At 46.6% G+C, this 25,590-nt stretch overlaps 1 protein-coding gene across 2 annotated transcripts in view; it reads right to left on the bottom strand.

The window, feature by feature from the left end:
- SIM2 (SIM bHLH transcription factor 2) overlaps positions 1–24,630 on the bottom strand; it is a 50,851-nt gene extending 26,221 nt beyond the window's left edge. The window contains exons 1-3 of one of the 2 annotated variants that reach the window (XM_083438684.1): positions 23,854–24,630; positions 4,862–4,944; positions 1,264–1,353 (exon numbers count right to left, since the gene is read on the bottom strand). In XM_083438684.1, coding sequence (XP_083294810.1) covers positions 1,264–1,353; positions 4,862–4,944; positions 23,854–24,028 — 348 coding nt within the window. In that variant the 5' untranslated portion in view covers positions 24,029–24,630. Of the gene's footprint in view, positions 1–1,263; positions 1,354–4,861; positions 4,945–5,969; positions 6,102–23,853 lie in introns of those variants that run through there. The other variant, XM_083438685.1, reaches the window with a different exon arrangement.
- Between the last annotated feature and the right edge of the window lie 960 nt (positions 24,631–25,590).

Here is a 25,590-nt window from a genome sequence, read left to right as displayed (position 1 = left end):
AATCTGTCTCTAATTAATAAAAGTCAAAGCAAATATGTGGATCTTCGCTCAAGGCTACAAGGAGAAGCCTACAAAATGAAGCTGGCAAGCTAATACTGACCCACCGTGCACTTTAAGGCCCACATGGGAGCATTCTGTAAGAGCCACTCCACACATGAAAATAAACACCCTCTTTACTGTTTACTGAATCAGCAGTACTTCACACAGGTCTCAGGAAAAAAAAAACATTTCCATGATAGTGGGAACATCCAGTGTTGATAAATGGCACAATCCTCTACATCAGAAGGAAATCGCACTGAGTTTAAGTGGTATATGATTGCAACCTAAGGTTGCTAAAGAATAACTTTTCAAACCATTAATTACAAGTTTTGGGCACAATTCATATTTCAAAATGCTGTATCACATCCCAATTCAGCTTGCTAACAGAAATAGAATTGCTTTATTCTAAACACATGTACTTGAAAGTAAATCCCATTGTTTTCAGTTGAACATACATTTAAGAAATTGTTAGTTACCTTTAAAATGAACAAATGTAACAGTGCCCTAAAACCCCAAACACTAACGTTTGAGCAGAACAGTAGTAAACCTGGTTTTATGAGTTCTACCATAAACATATAAAACGCTTTACTGAAAAGGCCACAAGGCTGGCAAAACTCAAGAAAAATTGCCTGAATTCCATGTGAACACTCATAAATCTGCTCCCTTTTTATTTTTTCCTAAAGCACATTTACTATAAAACTCAGGTTTCCTCTGTTTTCACAGCAGCTAACACTACAAGTGGAGAGACTGCTGTTGCACTCAGTTCCTGCTTGTGGACTTCCTATAGGCATCTGGTTGGCCACTGTGAGATGGATGGGCCTTTGGTCAGATCCAGCAGTTCTTATATTCTTACTGCATGCAATTCAAAACACAGACTGGAAATTTCCATTTTTTTTCCAGAGATCTATACCACTGCTCTGGCCAATGGCCATTTGCAACAACACCCAGCTAGGAATAGGCAGCACTTGCTATAATTTTATGACAAGTGTACTATGCTGTATCCAGCTTCCAGGGGGCTTTAGTAGCACAAGGGAGAGTAGAGTTAGCAAAGCACTTTTGTAGACTGCATTCTTACTTTCAAAATGTATATAAGTAACAAGCAAAATGCAAAGTTTTTCCTTTACAGTGATAAGCTGTGTGAATTATTTAACTAAAAAAAACAACCTAAAATCTATTCAAAGGAAGAACATCATCATTCAATAGGGGGACAGAACTTGCTCCTACCTGTGATAAACCTAGATGAACAGAAGCAGTTTCTGAGATATACATTATTTTGCCATCAGATGCTACCACAAAAACAAACCCATCCAGAGTCTGCAAAAGAGAAAGAAATATAATAAAATCTTATCACTTACAATTTACAGTCAAGTTTCTTGTTGTAAGTTTTTTTATTTCCCCCAACAGAAGAACATATATTTTAAAACATATTACCCAATTTGATGAAGCTTAATGAAGACTAGGTTAGGTTGATTAAATATGTGTTTCACTTCCCACTAAAACATCCCAAAATGATTTATAAGCAGGTAAAATAAATAATCAAATTAAGTATACAATAATAAAATTAAAACAGATTTAAAACAGATTTAACTGTATTATATAATTGGTGCTGCCCAATTACTATTATACACACACTATAAAAAGTTAAATCTAACTCATTCTCCCCTTACATATGCTAGTTTTACAGCAGCAGCAAATTTAACATTCTCATGTTGATATTGGGTTAATATAGTACTTAGCAAAAATCCTGAGTTCTTATGGGGGAAACCAATCCCAATTAATTGGTAGAAATAACTTATCACTATTTACAGTTTTAATGATTCCTGAGTGATGTTTTACATTCTTCTGACTATTTTTATTAAGGGTTTCGTGAGCATAGAATAATCTGACAAGTGGCTCCTTTGAAACTTGTAATGAAAATGAAAAGAACATGAATGTTTCATAAAATAAGTTTTATGAAACCATAATTTCAAAAATGATAGAAGGGAAATCCCTTGAAAGTTAAAACTACCTTATATAATTGTTCACAAGTAATTCTGCAATATGATACTTTGACTGATTCTATAGTTATTGCCTGGGACCTAATATTGCATATTTTAACCAATAAGATAAAATGAAGGCTCAGCAAAAATTTAAGTATATTGTTGTATTTTAAAAACGCTAATCCTGATCACATGAGTAGATTTAAATCTGCTTCCAAACACCATTTTGAGGATTCGGGTATGAGTCACAAAAGGAAAGCAATCTCAGTCCCAGAAACATGTATTTGGAAGCAAGCTCTGCTGATTTCAGGGAAGAACCTTAATGCACTAGAATACCATTTCATATGCAGCAGGTCCCAGGTTTAATACCTGGCATTGCCTTTTGAAGAATCTCAGGTAGCAAGGCAGATAAAGTTCAAAAAAGCCTGCCAATCAGAATGGAGCAATGATTTGAGAGAGGTGCCACAGCTCAACAGCAGAGCATCAAAGGTCTCAAGTTAAATTGCCAGTTAAAGCATCTCAGGTAGGCAGGCTGAGAAAGACCTCTGTCTAAGACCTTAGAAGTTACTGCTTATCAGAGGACCAAATGTTCATTAAAACAAAACCCACCTCTACGCAAGTGTGATTAGGCCATAAGAATTCTCCATATGGAGGTAAAGAAGTCTACATTTGAAAAGGGAAATGTATTTCTAAATACTGTACATAGATAAAACAATTGCCTTTTATATTTACTAATTCATATTTTAAGATGCTGGAACAAAAGGAAAGTAATAAAAGTCTGCAACAGAGGGGCAAGTTCAATGTTACCCCAATAAAAAATATTCCAAATTATTCTCTGACCTACTCTACTTTTACAGCATGTAATTAGAACCAGATTACTCTTTGGTTTCATTCCCGCCCCCCCTTCTTCTGAACATAAACAAAACTTTGTAGCAGTATTAACATGGGGAAGAAATCACTGCTTTCTTAAATAAAACATTGCTTTAAAACATTCCTCATAAACTAGCAATTTGTTCCCCGATGTTATAGTTAGGCTGCATTGGCACTTCCATTAGAAAACCTTACTTTTAGTGGCTCTTTAAATACATGGCACTCCCCTCCCTTCTTTGCTCGAAGGTGAAAGCACACATATTTTCAGTAAAGTAGCTGCATGTCTTAAAACAACATTTATAATTCATAAATAACTGGACATTTTAAATAGTATTACATCATTATTTTGTGTTAAACACAATTTGAAAATAATAAATTAAGAAGTTGCAGGTATGTTATAAATATTAATTATTGCAAACCATCTCAAGCATAAGAGGTAAGATACACATTTTTAAATAGCTAGCAAATAAATAGATGTCACTAAGCTTCTTACTGTGTGCCAAACTATATTTTTGAAAGATTACTTTATATCACATTTTGTTTAAACATATATTTGATTTTTGTCAACAAAGATGTTCTAAAAGTTTTTTTTCTTAAAGTATACACTATTTTTCATGAAGTTGACTTTCTATGCAACAACGTTATGACAAATAAAGTATACTTTAAGGATGTGAATCAATTTCTGTTTTCATTAAAGTTACTTTCAAAACAGGTTACATTCCAGCAAAAAGATAATTATACACCTCATTCTACATCAATGCTAAAGTATTTGTTAATCTATTACAATTATATACACCCCACTATCCAATGGAAATTAGTGAAAATAATGATTAAGATATGGAAACCTTTATCATACAGTGTCTGTTTATTCAAGTTTCAGAAGGCCCTGCAAATGTCAATCTGCTAGTAAAATGTGGTTGAAAGTTTAAGAACACTAACCCCCTCACCTGGGAGTAAACAACATTGAATTAAATGGGAATTACTTCTGAGTAAACATGGTTAGAATAGCGGCATAAAGCATAACTAAACGAAGTTCTCAACCCTTACCTCATATTTTCAAGGCTACCTTTACCAATATGCAAAAAGGTTACAATAGTGAGTGTAAGATGAATTATAGTAATTTTGAAAAACAGTTTATTGTTTTATTTTTCCGGTTTCACCTACTCAAGGCTGCATTTCTCTTTATTATACCTGTAAAATCAGGAGGAATTTACTAGCAAAAAAACCTTTTGTGAGGTGAGCACACGCATGTCTATACCCTTTGCAGCATTGGGACTTACACAATAGAGAGAAGCAGAATTCCAAAGTGGATCAACCAGATTTTGAACAACTGTATTTTCAGGTGCTAACGTCAATGGAAGATCTAATCCAGATGTTCTCCTCCCACCACAGGAGCCATGCGTTCTTTTAAAGGTTTTCCCTACTGAGCAATGAGTGAACTGAAATCTCCCATTAAAAATGCATGCTTGTGTATAGATATAGATATGCAGCTGTTTAAAAAGAGCCTATTGCAGCACATGTAGATTGACTGAAATGTGTGTATATGCAAGCATATATTATAAATTACAAGCCACTAGGGTTTCTTACCCATTTATGCCACTTGATTTATGGTTGTCCTGCATACACAAGATCATCACATTCTTTTATTTTGCATTAACCCATTCATTGCCACTCCCTAATTCTGTACTCCCAAATCATAATAAACCCGGACTGGAAGTCCCAAACTACCCCTAAGAAGAGGGAGCTGGCTAGCATGTGCCCATTTTCTCTGCGACGGGTTTATTCACAAGCCACGGTTACTAGACTCATGGACCGTCTCTTCCCTTTCGCCTTTGAAACAAAAAAAGGCGGCTCTCTCCAGGGGACCGAGCCTTGGCTTTGGGGGCGAGATCCAGTGGGTTTTAACGCAACGAACTTCTCCTGAAACAACACAAGCAGTATTGAAGAAGCAGCACGAATCGCAGAGACTCTACCTGAAGCAAATGCGAGCCCAGCTCCTTCGCGACATTATCCAAGGGGCCTAATCTGCTCGGCTGGCCCCAGGCGTCTCCCAGACCTAGAAAAGGAACCGAGAAGCCTCCGTTAACGCACATGAATACCGTTTATCTGAAGCACTAGCGGGAGGTGCAAGCTGGCCTTTTTCCTCTGCAGCTGAGGGAGAGAAGCAGCGTAACATTGGCTGGGTCATATTAGGGGGAGCTGGGCCTCCCTGCCCTGCCTGTGCAGTTCCCCGAGCGGGTTTCTCGGCGAGTTAGGTGGTCTTTTCCTCAGGAAAATTAGCTCCATGACATTAGGGTTTAGATTCAGCTGAAGGCGGCCACGTTGCGAAAGGGCCTGGCCGGCCCACATGTTACTCAGGGTTCAGTTGCCATTTTAGAGGTGGGGGGGTGATCCCCCACAAAGTAACATAAGCCTCCCTGAAATCGGCCGAGGGGACCTCGCTAAAGACGCCCTGAAAAAGAGTTTTGTACTCTCTCTCTCTCCTCTTCCCCTACCCCCCCCCCGCCATCTTCCCACAAGCCCTTGCGAAGGGAGGCCACGGAGGCAAAACGCAGCCGAGCTATACAATATTGTTGCCTTGGTGCTTTTAAGTGCAAACGTTTGGTCCCTTCACTCAAACGCCCGCTGCTGTCGCTTCGGCAAATCCATCCGTTTGCCCCTTTCACAAATTCTTCCGATTCAAGACCTCCCCATCTATACAACTTGACTTTGGGCGGGACGGTTTGCTAGCAAACCGTGCAGCTCCTGTTAATTGGATATATTATATCCACCCTTTAGATTTCTAAGAAATAATCAGAGTTAGACCCAGTGAAACCAATGAAATTATTTATTTCAATGGGTCTATGCTGTGCATAACTAGAACGTAACTTTCCCGCCTTTTCTCCTGTGAGGGAAAATTCCCTCAGCCGCGTGAAATCCCCTCGTTTCCTCCACCCTCGGAAGTCCCTTCAGCAGGAAGTCTAGACTGAGGGTAGATGGGATCTCACGCTGTTTATTCCGGGCACGGATCTCCTTCAATGTTACACATTTAATCAATATGAAAATAGGTTCTTGATTATGAATGGCATTGCTCGGACCCACCTCCTGACCCACTGAAAGGTTGACCAACTGCCACAAAAGTAGTGGGATGTTGGGAGTAGTAGTAGAAGAAGAAATAGATATAGGGCTGTCGCTTTCATAGACAACCTAACCGCTTATTCTTTAAGGGGACCGAAACACCTTAGCGCTCACACTCCTGGTTGTCTGTAGAGGTTGGACCACTGCTTCACTTCGGCTGCTTTTAAAATAATAATTATTCTTTAAATAGAGCTCTGTGTAAGCGGATGGCCGAAGCTTCTTTCACCAAAGAGAGGTCATAACATAATGCCCTTAACTTCAACACGGCCATTTCAGAAACCCTCGAACAGGGTTTGGGTCAAAACAAAATGAGTACTCCAGACGGTTCTTCGGAGACCCTGACATTGTCCTCGGGAAACTCGTCTCTCCTAAATTACTAGCAGTAATGAAAGCTGCAGCCCATGTGCAAAAGCCGCCGAAACCAACAACGCCACAGGTTGCATCAGGGAACAAGAATAATTCTGTTTGCAGAACCCTCCCAAGGTTTCAGTTCTAAGCTAAAAATGTGCCACAAGTCATCCTGCAGGGAAGGAAGACACACACCCCGCCAGGCCACCGTTGAAGATGTCGGGGCTTTGGCCTGCCCATTGGACCCTAGAAGCCCCAGCCCAGCCCCTCGAACAGCAGCTCCAACGGCACTCTATATGTACTCTAGACATGCTTTCCTGGCCCAAATCTTTAAAGAATCTTCAGAGACTAAACATGCGATTTGGGTGTATACTGGCATAGTATATAAACCTTAACTCATAATATTACACTACACACGCTATACCTTTAAAGCATATTCAAACCACACACACACACACACACACACACAGCCATGGCTTCAAGTTTCAAGAAAGAAATGATATTCCGAATCCGACTCAACGTCAGGAAGAATTTTCTGTTCAACAGTGGAACGGACGGGCACCCTCGGAAGGTGGTGGACTTTCCTTCCTTGGAGGTTTTTAAGCAGAGGTCGGATGGCCATCTATCATGGATGCTTTAGTTGAGATTCCTTCATTGCAGGGGGTTGGACTAGATGACCCCGGGGTCCCTTACAACTCTACAAATCAATGAAGAACCCCACAAACTGCATTTTACCCCCCCCCGAACTATATTTACGAACTACAGGTCCCATGATTCTATTTTTTTTGGGGGGGGGGGAATGTGATCTGTGCTTTAAATATCTGGTGTGTACTGCAGCCTACATAATCTCTCCCACGCCCTTCGCCCCCTCTCTCCAGTCCCACTCTGCTCTCTGCTAATAACAGTTTTGTGACACGGAATGAAAGATTTACATGAAGGCTTGGTTTAAATCGTGCTGCAAAAGACCGCTTCGCCCGGAGCTAAATCAGAAACAAGTTGCTCTGAAATCGGCTTTTAATAAGACGCAAGAGAGGCGTGAAGGTCTCGTTCTCCCCTGGGCATTTCTTTCCTTTGAATCCTTATCCGTCTGGCACAATATTGCCTGTGTAACTGGGTTCTTATCACTTTTATACGGTGTAATTAATTAATAGATAGCACCAACTCGTACAGCACCTCATATATGAGAAGAGGTTGGTGCGATCTAGATGTGTAAATATAATTTTGGGGCAGTTTCACAAGAGGAGAAAATCTTATTTTGTCTGAGCGCTACCAGATTATGAGTGCTTGATTCACAACGGGGGCACATTTTCTTTATCCAATGCTGGAGAGCATGGTTTTGGTGACATCTCTATGCAGCAAAAGCTCCATAGTGGAAGAGATTAATTACAATGATGTATATGACTTTAGAGCGCCACAAGAAGACAGAATTTATCCCGTTAACCCTAGCAAAAGGGCTGTAGAAAGCAATCTTCCCGCTTCCTCACAAGGAGTAAGGAGATGGTACACCCCTCTTAACATTGTAAACACACAGTAACATATTCGTGGTTACACAACACTCATCTTAATGATGAGTTATTAACCTTTCTTCGCACTCACAGAATGGGTTTTTATTTCCACCCTTTCCCTGTATGTCAATGAGCGCTGCGGGGATGCTAACCAACGTCCGTATGTAGAACCAAAACCTGGTAATTATTTCGGATTAATGTGCGTGGAGGGCTAATATGACTTTGCACACATGGCCAGTCCATGCGGGAGGCGGGGAACAGTTGGTGGTAAATCCGCAAGTTTAATTAAGGTGACTGCACTTAAGAATAGCCAAAGGTCACTCATGTGGTGGTTCTAGCACAAATTCACTTTCAGTACTCAAGGCCAGGATAAGCGCTGCCTCTTCCGAGGCTCCTGAAAGGCTGGCCTAGGCTTGCGGCGCTCGCTCCATTCATTCCACTGTGAATTCCGCGTGGCTCCCAGAAATCACAGCGAAGAGCCCCGTGGAGTCCGTGGCCGCGCCTCCCTCCTGTCATTCTCCTGCTCTGCCTGCGGGTGGCGCACGAGATATTCATATTCTTGCTTTCCTCTTCCGGAGACTGGAGCCCTGACCCCAGTCAGGTAAATAGAGGACAAACGCGATCACCCCTATGGAGGTGGCGAGAAACCAAAGCTGCACCTTTTCTCTGGTGGTCCCGACAGAGCCTTCTTTCCAAGGCTGTTTAAAATGGGTTTCTTGCTGATGTGAACTGCTCCTTATCTTGTGCAGGAGGGGAAGGAGAAAGGGACTCGTCACTCAGCCTTTCCCGCTGCACCTGCTCCCAGGGTCGCTGCGTTGGAGACATTGCGAGACAAGCTCGGAATCGGAGCGGGAAATGCATGCGTGCGTCTGACTGCCATCCAGCGCCATGCAAATTCGTGCAGAAGTGCAAACCCCCTTACGCTCACAGTCCGAAAGAACATGCCCCTCGAGAAGCAATGCCTTTGGGGCAGCAATGGGATTCACTTGAGAGTACATTGTGCTGCAAGAATATTTACAGAAATCAATTGGGTTCCGAATTACACAGCGGTGTGTTTTTGATTTGGTTTGGGGGTTTTTTTTTTGTTAGAGCTAAGACTTGGCTTTAACAGGTTTATGGATTGAGCCATCCGCACATTCAAAGAGGCGTCCGTTCTTTCGAGCAGATGAGCCAGCCATTGTTCGCCGGCTTTTCAAGACCCGCCGCTCGGTACCTGCTTTCTCGCCGGCTGCGCTGCGCCTGCTAATTATACAAGCTGATGCAGAGCCATGAGCACTTGGTGCCCCGTCCACTTTTTCTGCTAATAACGGAACTGCATGCAATGGGAATGCACAGGGCGCGGGGGGTGCAGGCAAGACTACGTTGTAAACACCGTATCTTGAAGAAGTGATGTCACAAAGATATAGAAATTAAGAGCCACACTCCCATCTTTTAAAAGGAAAAGATATAGCTATCATAAAATTCCTGAACAACATGAATGGGAGACCTTCCATCGACTCACTGTGGTTTAGATCGCGCCCCGGCGTTGCCAAATGAGGGAAGCACTAGAGAGAGAAATCAAACATCGTTTTATATTAAACATCTGTTAACTGACAAGCTAGTGTTTAAGTGGCTCTGCGGGGTTCACTGTCTCTTTGAGTTTCTTTTTCTTTATTCTCCCCATCACATTGTGGTACAAATTTATCAGCATGTTCAGAGTTATTTCTACATGCACCTTTTGTCTGAATAACTATCGCCTGGGCTTCAGTAAACGCTGTCTCATAAACCTTTTAACCTCTTTGTACAAGCAAATCGTGTTGTTTTTTCTTTAAGAATCAAGCAGAACCCAGCTGCATTTTGAGGAAGACATGAATCCATTGTTGCATTTCCCAAGGAACAGAATGTAGATTTATTTGCTACTGCTCTCCGCTGCTACTTATCTCAAAGCCTTTTCCAGAGGGCTACAAATTCCATTTCCACGTATACCCGTTACGTCTTTATACATAGAAATGCTGTCTTAACTGGCTTAGAAAAATATATAGAAATAGTACATAGAAACGTTGCCAAGTCCATCCCTCGGCGTGACATTCAACCAAGGCATCAGCAGTTTCAACTTTGTTGTCATCCTGGCAGCCATAAGTACATCATAAGAACGGCCAACAGAGTTAGCAAAATGCTAAATCTTTGTTTGTGAGTGTGTGTTTTGATGCTAATATGTCTGCTGACAATCAGGAAATACAAAGCATGTTTGTTCTTTGAGCCAATGGATCTATGCACCAAAATCCCCCAGACGGGCTCCTTTGCATTGTATCATTTGACATTAGTTGCGGGATTCCCGAAGATTTTTAAGTGTTGCAAGATTCTCTCCAGTACAAAACTGAATTCCTCCAGTCGCATTGTCAACGGTGACGGCAGGGCTTTGGGGCAGAGGTCCATAGTCCCACTCAGCAAAATCAGAAGGGGGCTGATATCAAAACGCACGTTACTAGCATTCAGAGACGGGACCATATAAGACCAAAGTCTAAAATTGGCCCACTGCCACCGCTAAAGCTCAGGTGTATGTCGCCAGAGAGAGCTCGATCCAAAAAAACAATGAAGCCGAAGTGTTTAGGCTAATGCTGATAGAAACTGAGACATTAGCTATTTAAAGCGCAATCCTGTGAGTGTTTACTTGGAAGCATAGTCAGCATTCAGTGAGGTTTGGTCCCAAGTAAGTGTGCGTCGCCAGTGATGTAGCGGTGAATACTGAAGTGCGGGCGCTCTTCATGGCAACCTCATCTCCATGCCCCTTCATGGACGTAGCCAAGGGAGGGCAGGGGAGCAGCTGCCCCCCATCAAGTAAAACAATAAAAATACTTAACTGACCAATCACTTCGGTTCTGCTTCGCTCCCCACAACAAAAGCCATGTGCCCCTCCTAAGGCAAGACAACAAAGCTGAACCTTTGACCAATACAGTATCAAACCTCTCCGCCTTACTTTACAAACAGGCTGATGAAAGCGTTTCGGAGGACTCAAAAGCTCCTTTGCTGTTTTGTGACATTTTGGTTGGTCATAATAAATAAAGGGACTCCGACATTTCTTCGAAGCAGAAGCGGGCTGCTTAATCCTTTAGCTTGATTCTTAGTGTAACCTCTTCTTCTTATTCTATTTATCGTACATGGTGAGGGTTTCCCCCCTCGGAGAACAGCTCCTTTATTTGGCACGCAGAGGACTGGCTTGGCAAATAACTCCCAGAAGACATGAAAGAAGGAGCTGGTCGTCCTTGCTTGCCTTTCCCTGCTCTGCTGCTGTAGCCTCTATTAAGGAATGACTGTCGAGGTGACTTCCTCTTTACATCTCCATCCTAAACGGCTGCCTTAAAAGAAACAGCCAGTTTTGCAACAGCGAAACCGACTTGACGATTCAACTAAGCTCAGCTGAGTCTCTCCTCTTCCCCATTTCCCAGAGGAACTGATATCTTCCCGGCATGTGGGAAGATTGCTGTCCTTGTTGAGTATTTGATGAACTGAGTACATATTTTAAAGGTCCACACCCCAGTCCCCACTACCTTTCTTCTCCTCTTCCCACCCCAAGTCCAAATATATGAGACACGGGGATGGGGGAGATTCTTCCAACGACAGGACACCGTTCGAGCCTACTTTGAACCTTCGGGCGAAGGCGGCATATAAATCCAAAACAAGCGCATGACACAAATAGCAGCAATGCGTTTGGGATCCACATCGTGCTTCCTAAAGTGAGGGGTCTTTAAATGTACGTGGAACTTCCTTCTAAGTCAGGTACTGCAGAGAACCGCGGAGTTTACCCGTGTTACTTTCCACCCGAGGGGCTGAGCCTCCATATCTCTTTAAAATGTAAACACTGGACGCCAGGGTCTCCCATCCCAGGGAAACAAGGACGCCCCAGAAACAGACCCCCGAACCCAGCACAAGCGTCCGTCTCTTCTGTGTTTCATAACCAGGGATTATTTGCAGAACTCTGCGAATTCTCCAGGGCTTCCTCACAGATAAATGTGTGTTTAAATTCCTGCTTAAATTTGAGAGCTGGGTCTGTCTCCCAGGTAAACAACGTGCTAAAGGCTTCTTTTTGGAACAGCTCGCTTGGAAGCGCTCCCTTTCCGGAAAGCGGAAGGAGCTTCCAAAGAATCGCCCCTGGCCCCAAAATCAGAACCATCAGCGGCACTTTGAAGGATCCCCGAGGATCTTCTGGGGGCCAGTGGGCATAAGGGAGTATATAATGAAATCGGCATACGCGGGAGTAAGGCGACGGGGCCGCGATTTATTTTTATTTTTGCTGGTTGTTGGCAAAGGCGTACGCGCATCGACCGGCCCGGCGACTCTCAGAGTGTCTGGAAAGCTACCTCTTCAGACTTCAGACCTTCTGCGCCCAAAGAGTTGCGTGGGAAGGGGAAGTAGGAGACTGAAGAAAAGCTGATTCTTCGGCTTTGTAGGTACTGTAGTGTATATGACTCGCAACAGTTACGGTTGGTCCGGATTAATTTACCTAAAGCTATCGCCCCTTTAAAAACTCATGGCTAATGCGCTTGAAAGGATAGGAAGTCCCATTCTGACGCCAGTCCGTGACGACGATGATGAACACCGATATGTATGTCATGTAGTATCGGATCCACTTTAAGAAATCCGGAGCCCGAGCAATCCTAATACCTGCACGGGCTGTAGAATGCGACATTTGCAATGCGATCCTAACGCAACTGTAAACTTAGAAGAAAATCCCACCGAATACAGCGAGAAACGGAGGAATCGCAACCTTAGTTGATTAATTGATCGATTTAGAAGGCGTCCGATGAATCAGGCATTTCAACACCCTCCCACCCCACATTAAGTACTTTTTTAAAAAAAACTGCACGTGACAGGCGCCATCTTAGAAGAGGCCCTTGGCTTCTGTGCGAGAGATCTCGCTTCTGCTAAGGCGCTGCTGCTGCTGCTGCTACTGCGGCACGCGAGCGAGTCCGCCATCTACAAACAAAGAGCGCACCTTTTCTGGGGCAGAAAAACTGGCCGCAGCCCAAAGACAATTCTCTCTCTCTCTCTTTCTGCTGGCAAGTCCTGTTTGCTTGCCTGGTGAGAACAAGCAGCAGCAGCGCCCCGTGACTCTCTAAGGGGAAATCGCCTGCTAGAGGAAAGACATCTCCGCTCCCAGGAAAAATAAACGTCTCCCTTCCTTTTAGCAGCAGGCGCCAAACCTGGCTCTGCGCGGCGTCGCTCCGCCCGTTGACTGCAAGCAGCGCCCGCGGGCCGAGGGATGGCGCTCTCCCAACCCAGTCCCGACTCCTTTTCATTTCGCGCTTGAGTCGAGCGAGGCGGGGAGAGTAATTGCTGAAAGGTCAAGGTTGCCATCCTAACCAGGGCTGCCCTCTTGAATAAAATGTTGGGGAGGGGCAGGTAAGCCCCACCCCGCATAATCGATCACATGACTTGGTCACGTATTTGAATGACAATGTCCATCATCTGGGGGGGGGTTCGGCCCCCTCAAATATTTTATCGGAGGGAGCCGAAGACCCCTTGATCTCCCTAGGAATTGGCTCCTACCATCCTAACCCTGCCCATTTAGGACTAAGGCCCCCTGGATCCAATGGGCCTTACTCTTAGGTAAGTGTGGGGGAGAGGCAGTAATGTCACTTACCTGGGACTGTGTCCCATTTAACTCAGTCGGGTTTAGTCCTAGCCCCGCTTACCTGGGAGCAAGCCCCGTTGAATTGAATGGGACTCGCTTCTGAGCGATGTATAGGATTGCGCTGCCTGGAACCCTGGGGATCTATAAAACGTGGAAGTCTGGCGCAAAGACTGCCTCGGGGAGTCTGGGGTTGCCCTCCCTGCAACACGGACGGCTCCTCTTGGAGGGGGCTTCCTTCCTTCCTTCCCCCTTGTCCCAGACGCCCCTTGCCCTCCCTTCGCTCACGGCGGTCCTTCAAGGGATCCAGCGGGGCTGGAGAAACAGGAGAGGAAAGCAGCTGGGTGTCGCGGAGGGAGGGAAGCCGAGGGCGCCTCTCCCCGTTACGTATCATCCAGAGCGAGTTAAATCCGACGGAAAACTGCTGATAGCGCTGACACTTGATCCTAAGCACGGTTTACTGCATATTTCAGTTAGGGTCACCACCGGCTTTCTGGTCTGGCTTGCCCCCCTCGCCCCCGGCCACATGCCTTAAGCCAGTCTTCGCCAAGCTGTTGCCCTCCAGATGTTTGGACCAAAACATGGGGAGGGCACCCGGTTGGTGAAGGCTGGCTGAAGGCATAGGCAGGAGGGAGCCACAGGCATTGAAAGGTCCAGGAGCTCTGGCGGAAATATATAATCCAATTTCCCGAGAGCATCGGGTGTTTAGGATGGCGGTAATAGGAAAGGCCAGCGGTCCTTCTGGGTCTTAACCAGCCGCCACACAAACAAGAATTAAGCACGTTAAAGTTTCCTCTCCTTTATTCGAGGTGCAAACACGCCTCTGCCCTTAATGTCAGATAAATAGGAGCCGAGACTACACGGGAGGGAGGAGATGGCACTCTGCGAGTGCTGGGGGTGGGGGTACTCTCGTTTTTATTGGGACCTTCGGACCCCGCCTGAAAATAGCTTGCAGCAAACATTTAACTTGAGAGTAAGTCCCTTTGGATTCAGCAACGCCTTGCATCTGGGTAGGCACGAATCGGATTGTACTGTCAGATTGTACCCCGCATTCCTTCCCCAAACATACTACAGTACAGTGGTACCTCAGGTTACATACGCTTCAGGTTACAGACTCCGCTAACCCAGAAATAGTACCTCGGGTTAAGAACTTTGCTTCAGGATGAGAACAGAAATCGTGCTCCGGCGGCGCAGCGGAAGCAGCAGGAGGCCCCATTAGCTAAAGTGGTGCTTCAGGTTAAGAACAGTTTCAGGTTAAGAACGGACCTCCGGAACGAATTAAGTACTTAACCAGAGGTACCACTGTACTGCATTGCTCAGGAAAGTCTCCCCAAGACCAAATTGCGTATTTTAAAAAATTGGTGTGCAATTATTGAAAACAACAGCAACCACCCTGTGCTCTGCCGCCCAGATCCTAACACCTCAGTAGAGCAAGCGCGTTCATTGTCACTTACCGTACTTGCATAAATGTATTCTAATACAGTACAATCCATGGCATGTCTACTCAGAAGTAAGCCCCATTAAGTTCAGAGGGATTCGCTCCCAGGTTAGGCGACAATTAACTCCACTTACCTGGGAGTAAGTCCCACGGAACTCACAGAGATGTATTTCAGAGTAGATTTGGTTAGGATTACACTGTTAGTGTGGATAGGATTGTGCTGCAAGGTTATAATCTTTAAACATGTTTACCCATAAGTAAAGTAAATGTGAATTCACTTGGACCTGGTATATAATGTTAGCTTTTCTGCTTTAATCTACTCTAGAAGTAGTGATTAAATAGATGGAATATAATTGATCATGCAATATTCATAAGAAAACCAGAAACAGTAATAAGACCATGCGCTGCGGGTTTTCAATTCTAACTGAATAAGAACAGCCAACGCCAAGTAAAGCTGAAAATCTCCAGGTTCTTCCCGCTGCTACAGAAGGAGACGGCTGCCTTCGGCAAACGCTGATTGATAGTAAACAGGGGTTTTGTGCTCATGGCACGTTAAAAGGTGCATGAAGTATTTCAGCTGAGAGAGAAAGAGAGGGAGTGTGTGTGAATATACAAAGCCCTCGGATTTTACAGCCTGGTGGTTCTGTGGAAGACGACTAAATTTTGATTTAAGTGATCCACAGTTGCGTCACGGGCGTCTTAGTATTCTGAAGCTGGGCTGGGAGGTGACTAAACGTGAAAGGCAGAAAGCGGGATACCTTTATAAATGAAGCGAGTCCCGCTAAGATCGAGTGGGAAAGTCCTTAAACCCGAACTGGACTCTGGATTCTAAGCATCTTGACTCGAAGTGGGAGAGTCTCTTACTTTTTCTTAGTGCGAGAGTCCTCCGGCTTAACCAGGCTGTGGCGTTCCCCACCACTACCTTGGCGGCGCCCCAAACCCAGTGCCACCAGGGCAGAATCTGGAGAGCCCCCCCCCAAGCGCAGCAGGGTCACATTTTGAAATAGCACGTAACGCATCCTAATAGAGGTGAAGACCACTAAGTCTGCAGGCTACAATTTACCCAGTTGCCCCTCTCTAGCCCGAGTCCTCCGCAGGAGTTGCGTTTAGAGAGGGGTTGTGAGCCCCACGCGCCTTTTTCTATTTCCCCATATAAGTTAACCAGCAGGGCAAATAGCAATGATGGCGCAATGCTAGCAGAGCAGGATACAGTGGTACCTCGGGTTAAGTACTTAATTCGTTCCGGAGGTGCGTTCTTAACCTGAAACTGTTCTTAACCTGAAGCACCACTTTAGCTAATGGGACCTCCTGCTCATCCTAAAGCAAAGTTCTTAACCCGAGGTACTATTTCTGGGTTAGCGGAGTCTGTAACCTGAAGCGTATGTAACCCGAGGTACCACTGTATTTAAAGCGCGCACGACATACATTTAAAGCAAAGCAACTGAATGATGGGGACCGTAGTTTCTCCCTCCTTCCCTACGTGTCCCAGCACCCTTCATAAACTACAGTTCCCAGGATTCTCGTGGGGGGGATGCTTTCAATGCAGCTGTGGCACCTTTGTATTTGATTTTGAGCTGATAACTATACGATTATAAACGCGGGCTTATCCGGGGAAGAGACCTCTAGGAAAGCGTTATCATATGTATGTCTTTTTTTCTGGATTAAGGCGACCAAGGTTCCAGGTTTGCTCGCTTTTTAAAAAAGTCATTCATTAAGCAGCTGGCCTCCCCTTTTGGTTTAATCATTACGAAGCGGGCTGTTTTTAAATGTCCATTTTCATCGCTACGCGGTGTCACACTTTAACCATGGCGTGTCCCCAACCTGGAGGGACCTGGATGCGGGGGGGGGGGGGGCTTTACTTCCTAAAGTGTTCCTCTTTCCCCCTCTCCTATTGTGGAAGGAAAAGAAAAGTAAACACCCGCGGAGAGAGGGGGGAGGGAGGGGGGAGAGGAAAGGAAAATGAAGGCATCCTGTTCTATATTTTTGTTTTACAGCAATAAACGGTCGGACATGAAAACATGCACACACACTAAATCCAAGCACAGCGGCGGGGGGTGTTACAGAGCCGAGATCTGACGCGGGTCTCTGCCTCCTGCCTGGACTTTAATTCGTGGATCACGAAGGTCAGCGCAAAAGCTCAGGGGCGAAAGGGGAGAAAGTCGAGCGCGATATTAGATCCTGGGGAGCAGCTGGGGATTCTCACTGCGGGGCTCGGGGACTCCGCCGGGTCAGGCGAGAAACCTCGCCAGCATCTGCTGAAAAGGCTCTCGGGTCTGATCCCCCGATCTGTAAGAGCTGAAGAGCCAGGATTTATGTCGGTCAGAGCTCCAGCGTTCAGCCCGCAAAGGGCCCGCTCATAAAGGCGGTTTACTTGCACCTAAGACCCAGGGCGTTCAATGAGGCCGACGGCCTTCATGCGTCTCTTCGGGGTCGCAGGCGGCCTTAGCGGCCACCTGTTTCATGCAAGATCAGGCTTCAGCGGAGGCTGGGGCTGCCTAAGCCCAGGGGAGCCGGGGGTTCAAAGGCATTTCCTCCTCCCAGCGGTGCTACGGTTTCCTTGCTCCTCAACTCCCCCCAACCACACTTCTTCCTTCGCCCCCGCTAGTCAAGAGAAATGCCCAGCCAGGCTGCTGCGGGAACCTCTTCTAAGTACCAGGCAGAAAAACAAGGGGAGTGCAGCAAATCTCTTGGAAAGTGTCATATTTTAAAAGGAAGGAAGGAAGGGGGGAGCGGAAGACATTTATTTCGATACATTATATAGGGGCGAAACTAAATTAATATTCCATATAGAGTTGCGTTTGCATTTATTGCACACCATACAAGCCATTATGTATAGAGAAATCCGCAAACTGGGGGAGTAGGTGGTTTTGTTCTTGTTCTTGTTTAATGTATTTATTTGGGCCATAGGACACTCTTAAGTGATTGCTGTCGGTAGCAGATTGCAGTGGGTTTCAACTTTCCAATGCAATCCTGTTTTGGGGCCTTTTCTGTGGGCTTTTCTGGTTATAAAGGCCTGGGAACCCTTACAGGTTCAGCAAACCTTTTCAGCAAGGGGCCGGTCCACTGTCCCTCAGACCTTGTGGGGGGCCGGACTATATTTTTTTGCGGGGGAATGAACAAATTCCTATGCCCCACAAATAACCCAGAGATGCATTTTAAATAAAAGGACACATTCTACTCATGTAAAAACACCAGGCAGGCCCTACAAACAACCCAGAGATGCATTTTAAATAAAAAGACACATTCTACTCATGTAAAAAACACGCTGATTCCCGGACCCTCCACGGGCCGGATTTAGAAGGTGATTGGGCGGGATCCGGACCCCGGGCCTTGGTTCGCCTACCCATGCACGTAACCGGAGCCCTTGTTCTTGAAAGATACACGAAAAAGGCAAATAATCTTTCTTTCTTTCTTTCTTTCTTTCTTTCTTTCTTTCTTTCTTTCTTTCTTTCTCTCTTTCTCTCTCTCTCTCTCCTCCCGTCCTTACTTTTTCCTTTCTGTCTCTTTGCTTAAGAAAACCAAATCCACCCGAAGTGACATTCCCTCCATGCATCCCGGACGATTGTGAGTTGCTAGCAACGACAGAGACAGAGAGAAAGCGAAACCCCTTGAAATAAATAGCTTGTGGGTTGCAACATGTTTTTCCTGGGGACAATGAGGAAGAAGCGTCAGGGAGGTCCTATATAACACCGAACTTTCCGCTTTCCTACTGTACTTAACAGATCCCCAACTTTGAAAAGAACTGCTGAATACGAAAGTTAAAAGAACCACCCCCCCGCCCCCAGAAACCCTGCAATTAATAAACCTGATTACTTTGATTTATAGTCCCAAAGGGGGTTTCGGGGGACCGCCACGTCCTGTTCTGAAGAGGGCTGAGGCTCCAGTCCTAACCCCGTTCACCTGGAACTTAGCCCCATTGAATTCAACAGGGCTTACACAGCAATCGTTACCGTGTCTACTTAGAAGTAAATCCAACTGAATCCGCGGGCGTAAAATGGTTTCCCCCCTATCATTTTAATTGCCCTCCAGGTTTCCCGGTCCTTTAGAAAAAGTGTCCAGGCGAGTTGCGACCCTCAGAACCGGCTCCCTTCAAAAATCCAGACACTATCCAAATCTAATCCGCTTTCATTAAAATGTTATTATTAAGCGATCCTTTCCTGAAAGGGCTGAAGGATGGAACTGGGATGGAGTGAAGTCATCCCAAATCGGAGCGCGCACGCACACAAAATCGCTCACATATTTGTGCACCTTCACTTCTCATGCACACTTCTCAACATAGGGAGTGTGGCTAATTTCTAGAAGGAGCGCGGAAGGAATTGAACAAAAATGGATCAAAATGATCTTTCCGATATTACTCAATTCCTATGTTTTAAGATACGTGGGGAATCTTTTCAAAGTTTACAATCACCTTTTGTAAGCATGGCAGAATTATCGAATCTCCCTGCTGTTAACTTGGTACTTTATTCACACTTTTTAATTTATGAAATAATGGAGGAAGAGGAGCAGCCCAATCTTCTCCATGTGTACTGGGAAGTAAGTCCTGATGAGTCCAGTGGGATTTATTCTAGGAATGCCCAGGAATACAGAGTTAACGGCAGCCCTAAATCCACTTCCCTGGGAGTAAAATCTATTGAACTCAATGGGACCTACTTCTGACTAGACACGCTAAGTATTGCAGCGTCCTTAGCTTTTGTAAGTTCAGATGTTCTCTGTTTAATGGATCTTTGTTAAAGCTAGACTTTGCCGGTGTATCTCCGCAGCAGAACACGCACATGCTGGCAAACTTTTTTTTCCTGGTGCTTCGGTTGGACAACTTGGTATACGCCTTTAGAGTCTGACTGGCAGTCAATGTTAGGGCTGCAATCCCATGCCCAGTTTCCTGGGAGTAAGCTCTGTTTAACTTAATGGGATTTCCTATAATCCTCAAGGTACTTACTCCCGAGTAACACCAACGAACTTTATGAAATGCCGAACAAGGCTGGAGCTGCAATCGCCTTAACACCCAGAACTCGTCTTAAACGGGGCTGTGGATCAAGCTGCAAAAGGAAAATCGGGGCAAACTTCCTCAAGTTATCAAGGCAGAGGAGGGGGAAGAAAAAGCGTGAACAAACTGCACGTCCGGTTGTTACTTCCTCCGACTGAAAAATGCGCAGCTCAAACGCACCTTTTCAAGTGAGCATGGATTACGGACAGTGTTCGGGTCCACTAAGAAACTGCCACTGAAATCATTGGGACTAATTGCTTCCTTGTGGAGGATTGTGGCGTTTTCTTGGAGGAATGAAACCTTGGATTCAAAGCCTATGAAATAAAATGCCTCCTTTTGCTGAAGGAACCGCAGTTTTGCCGGAAAATCTACCCAAAGAAATTGAAATGATGTAGCTGGCGATTCTTAAGCAACCTCTCACAATGCCTCTTCTCTGAGTTAATTTTAAGAAGCGAAGGGAAAAATATCCCAAAGAGAATTCTTAGCCAGCAGGAGCCCTGTTGACTTGGGAAGAGCAGATTCCCGAAGCTACTTCCCTTCCTTCCGACGGAATGGGGCTTTTTATACTGTGCTTACAGCTATAGCCAACGCTTGATCAAATGAAAACAAAACAAAACTCTCGGCTTTCCAGGCAACAGATGCAGAATGAGCGCCTTAGAAGAGGTCCTAAACAGGACTCCTCATTCAGGCCAGAGTTGCCCGCAAGCAGGAGTGAAAAGGTAAACCCAATTGATTTCAATATAAGCTTTTTAAAGGATTAGGATAGAAACAGGACAACAATTTATACTGTAAGCTTCCTGGGGCAGGGAACTATTTGTTACAGTGTAATACGCCATGTACGCTGCTTAGATAATAATCAACATTGATAGAATACCAGCCTCAAGCACATCAACTTGGAAGCAAGCCCCCTTGATTTCAGCGTGATCATCAGTGCAATCCTATACCTGCCTACTCAGAAGTAAGTCCCTTTGACTTCGATGGCACATACTCCTAATTAAGTGTGCATAGAATTCTAGACATACTTTCACGGGAGTAATTTCCATTTAATTCAATGGCATTTACCTTCGGCAACTTTCATAGAACTGTACTTTTATTAAGTATGCGTAGGGCTCCAGCCTTAAGGATATATATATATATATATATATATATATATATATATATATAAAACCTGTCTCAAACCACTCTTAACTAGATAGTTTGCTCGAAGACAGGACATATTTCCAAATCGGAGTATGCAAATAAAACGTCTGCTATCAAAATTAGAGCGGCTCAGGTGTAAGGGTGACTTCCTTACTGACCCAGCGATTGTTAAACCATAAAACGAAAAATGAAAGTCTATTTTCCCATCTCTGGAGGAAGTGATCCTACGAAATGCGGAAGTTAGAAGACTCAAGCGAGTAAGCCAAGCCACAAGGCAATCTCCACCAAATGGCAGGTGCATTTTATTTTAGGGTTTAGGATTGTAGGGGAAGAAAACGCAAGGACAATACATTTAATCTGACGCAACCCTGCCTCCAGTGGGAAAGAGGTGGGTAAGTCATCTCTCTCTCTGTGTGTCTCTTTGTTTGTAAAGGAGAATGAACATTATTTAAAGCAGTGCGCGGGGCTTATCAGAGCAGAGAGGCTGCTTTGAGCAGCTGTCCGCGGCGCTGGATGGAACTAATTATATCTCCTGCCGTCAGCTCAACTCAGCTCGATTCCCGGCTGGCGCTGCCCACCACCCAAGCCGGGTGAGCGCTTGTTTACAGCGGAGGCTAAGACGCAAATCTCCCTGCGACTCCTGTCAATTTCAAGGCTGGCGCTGAGGAGGGGTTTCCGCCGAAAGCGCGGCCCTGCAGGCGGCTGCGCGAAAAGGGAAACCGGCGAAATCCACACCATTGCGGATAAGCTGCGGTGGAGAGTTTACTTACACCACTTTCAAATATAGGCGACCCAGCGAGGGAGACCCAGAGGGGCCGAATCTCAGCTTTTCAGTTTGTACTGCAAGTCCAGTTATACTGCTAGCTAATCTTACATCTAGGAATTGCCGCTGATCTCGCCTCTAATTCCAGTAGGGCACATTTTAAAGTAGATATCCTAGAATAACAGACCTTGCGCCTAAGATTGCAATCAATCGACTTTACTGTTATTAAGCGCACAACTCAACTTCTGAGTCAGACCATGTAGCACAATATTCTAACTGGGAGCACTTTTCCCAGGCTTCAAAAAGCCATACCTGGAGACACCTCGAGTTGAACTGGGACCGTCTGAGTCTAGATGGGTTTAGGGTGCTGGCTTTGCGAGAGGGGGTTTGAGATCGTGTGCGACTCTCTGAACCCCCAATTAAGCTGATCTGTATTACAGTATAAGAAAGCTTATATTAAATCATTCCGCTTTAACTTTCAAATAAAGTTCTTCTGGCTGCAATCTCTCACACACTTCTGAATAGAAACGCATAGAATTGCACTGCTCAGTCATTTCCTCTTGCATCTGTTCACTTAGATCCTCAGCGCATTTACTTAGGAGTAAGCGCCATTGCTTTATATGACTCATCTTGTGATAACGCCTCAGGTTGGAGGGAAGTGAGTTTACTTTCCAGCTCCTCCCCACTCGATCGCCCTCGGGCTGTCGAGGTCCTTTATCTACTCAATTCAGCTTGTTTTGCTAGTTAAAGATACGGATAGCAGGACTGTTGTCTATTTTTCACCTGGACGGTTTTTGGGACAGTATATGCGATTCAGGCAACAAGCGAGAAAATCTGTAGTGTTGGTAGGCCTTTGATCTTGGAAAACTTGACACTTTCCCCCCTAGACCGTGAGATACAAAATGTAATCTTCCAAAGTTTTCTTTTTCTTCCCTGAGTCTGACAAACCATTGACTGTTGGCGGAAACCCCAGCAGTCATGGCTAAAACACGGATCTCCCCTTTTTCTGGAACCTTACACGCATTTCCCCCTTTCTTCTACATATTGCTAGCAAAGTTAAGTTAAAGGGTTTATTTTGCTGTGCTTTTATGGTGAACTGTCTGACAATTGACGGACAAATCCTGTCTTGTCTTCCTCCCACAGAAGTCCTATCAGATGCAGTACATGTGACATCGGAAGGATTTGTATTTTTAATGGTGGAAAGTCCCGGCTGCAATGGCCATCTCTCTCCTGCAAGTCTCTTGACTTCAGCAGGACTACTCCAGCATTCAACGTGTTGGAGATTGCTGCAAATATCTTTCATTTCTACCCTCAGGCTTCCGCGACTGGTATTAAAGAACTCTCAGTCCGATATTAAACACGTTTCGTTAAGCAAAAGGCCACTGAAGTTATTTTAAAGAAACGGCGTTTAGTGTTCTTGGGCCACAATCTACAATTTTTGAAACTTCATAGTAGTCCTACAAAAAGTCACGGAAATCGCTCCCAAAAGCAAAGGGCTTCACTGTAACTAACAAACATAGGAACAAGGGAGAATTGGGGGGAGGGGGGCGATCCGCGGCTGCCTTGGCGTCCGTGGGGCTGAACAAGTTATTCAGCTGGTGGTGTCAGAGAGCGGCCACCCAAAACGTTGCAAATCGAGCTCTGAGTATCTTTCTAACTGTGTGCAGAGAACTAAACGCCGGCCTCTGCAAGGCAACCCCGAGAGCTCACGACAGCCTCCGCTGACAATCGAGTAGGACCCCAAGAAGCCCCTGGATTGGCCCCAAAGGTCCATTTAGCCCGTGGTTCTCTTTCGGGTCCTCCTAAAAGCCAACTGGTGCCTTCAGCTCAGGATTTGGGGGCGCACGTCCAGGATCCCCTCCTCGACAGAATTAACCCCAGTAGGGTTAGCTGACCCACCTTTGAAGCTGAATGCAGACCCCCTAAGGAGGAGGGAAACCACCAAGTCCAGGGTCCTGCATTTCTCAGCTGCATCCCTGAACCCCCCCTACCCGCCCACCTCCCTCGACCCTCTCGATCTGAAGGGGCAGAGGCGAATCCCCCCTCGTCCCGGAGGACTCACCTTCGGGGAAGACGGCTCTCATCTTGAGGTAGCTGGTGGTGAGGCGGATGATGGACGCCTTGTCGAGCTGCGACGTGATCGCCGACGGCAGAGGCAGCAGCTTGGCCAGCTCGTAGAACTCGCCGTTCTCCTTCTCGCGACGCGTCTTGGCGGCGTTCTTGGACTTCTCCTTCATCGCAGCGGCAAGTGTGGCGAGGCGGACGCGAGGCGGGCACTGGCATAGTCTCGGGCCCGCGAGGCTGCTGCAGGCGGGCCGCGAGCAGGGACTTCGCCTGGGCCTTCCGACGGCGGCGGCGGCGGGCAGCACCAGCCCCCGAGCCCAGACGAGGAGGAGCGTGAGGTGGCGGCGCCCGGTTGCCTCTTCTCCCTCTCTCTCCCTTTTAAAGCGGGCTGGCGAGATGGCCGTCCGAGAACGTCGGCGTTTCTATCTCTCTGCGCTTAATGGTCTCCCTCGCCTCAGCGCAGCCTTCGAATGAAGCAGTCGGCCGGCCACCCGGGCGGGGAACCTCGGCTCGGCGGCGTCTTCCCTGAATCGAGACTCGCTCGCCCGGAAGGCAGGGAGGAATCGCTCGCTCCTTTCCCTCCGCCTCTCTCCCCGCCCCCCCCTTAACACGTGTGTACTTGCTGTGTTTATTTTAGACCCCCCTCCGGGCCAAACTGGTCTGCCTTGTGCGTCACACGCGCCCCAGCCCTTTCCGTGCCCCTCGGCCGGGAAGGAGAGCGGCTCGCCTGGCTCCCAAAGGAAGGGCTCCGCGGGGATCCGTTTCCCTCAGAGAGAGCCCGGAGTTGCCACAGGGCGTGTGGGGACGTCGCTCTCTCCCGCCCGCCCCGCCCCCTCGAGGCAGCAGCGAGCGGCTCTCGGCGGTGGGCGACGCAGACCTGCCGCTTGGGCACTTGGCGCGCCAACAAGCCTGAGGGGATCTTTTTTCTTTCTTTCCCGCCAGAAAGAGAGAGAGAAATGTCCACCTCCCCTGGCTGGGGCGGTTCTCTTCCCTGCTCTCTTTCCAAGCCTCTCTTCACGGCCACCGGAGCGAGAGGAGAGCGCTTCCCGTGGCTTGGCCGGGCTAGCGGAGGGCGGCTGCGCTGCGGAGCTGTCGCCGGGCGCCGCTTCTCCTCCGGGCGGCAGCCAGGCTAGAGAAAGAAGCTCTGAAGTGGGCTCGTCAGTTCCTGGCGAGGCAAAGGCTGAGAGCCGCCGGAGGGGAGGGGGAAAGCGCGCCCAGTGACGTCTGCGTGGTCTGCTCAGGGCAGCGGCAGCGCCGTCCAAACCAGCCAAATACAGGCCCAATTAACACTCGAATTGAAGGGACGAGGAGAGCGCGCGCGCCGGGTGCGTGCGAGTGGAAGGAGGGGACTAACTGGAAGGGGGGGGCAGGCAGGGTCTCTCTTCGAATGGCGCGTTCCTAATTCCACTCTTATATCCTGAAGCAAAGCGCTCTCTCTCACACACACAAATAAATAAATAAACAAACCTCTCTCTCTTTCTCTCGTTTCGCAGCCAGCCTGCTCCATCCACAAGCGCCTCAAACCATCAGCCTTCTGACAGCCCCTCAGCCCTCCCTCCTTCTTTCAAATATGCGTTGACTTTGCAAGTAGATCCCCTCGATTCCGAGGGCTGGTCTTTCCAAGAAGGCCCCGCTTCGGGCTGGCTTGGCTCGTGTGTCTTTTCCCTCTGCGAGGGACCCTCAGGCCCGCAAGCCTCGACGCCCGCCCTCGCGACCCTGGTGCAAATGGCGCTGG

The sequence above is a fragment of the Podarcis tiliguerta genome (assembly GCF_965153285.1).
Source record: "Podarcis tiliguerta genome assembly, chromosome: 4".
NCBI lineage: Eukaryota > Metazoa > Chordata > Lepidosauria > Squamata > Lacertidae > Podarcis > Podarcis tiliguerta.
This window is presented reverse-complemented; position numbering and strand designations above follow the sequence as displayed.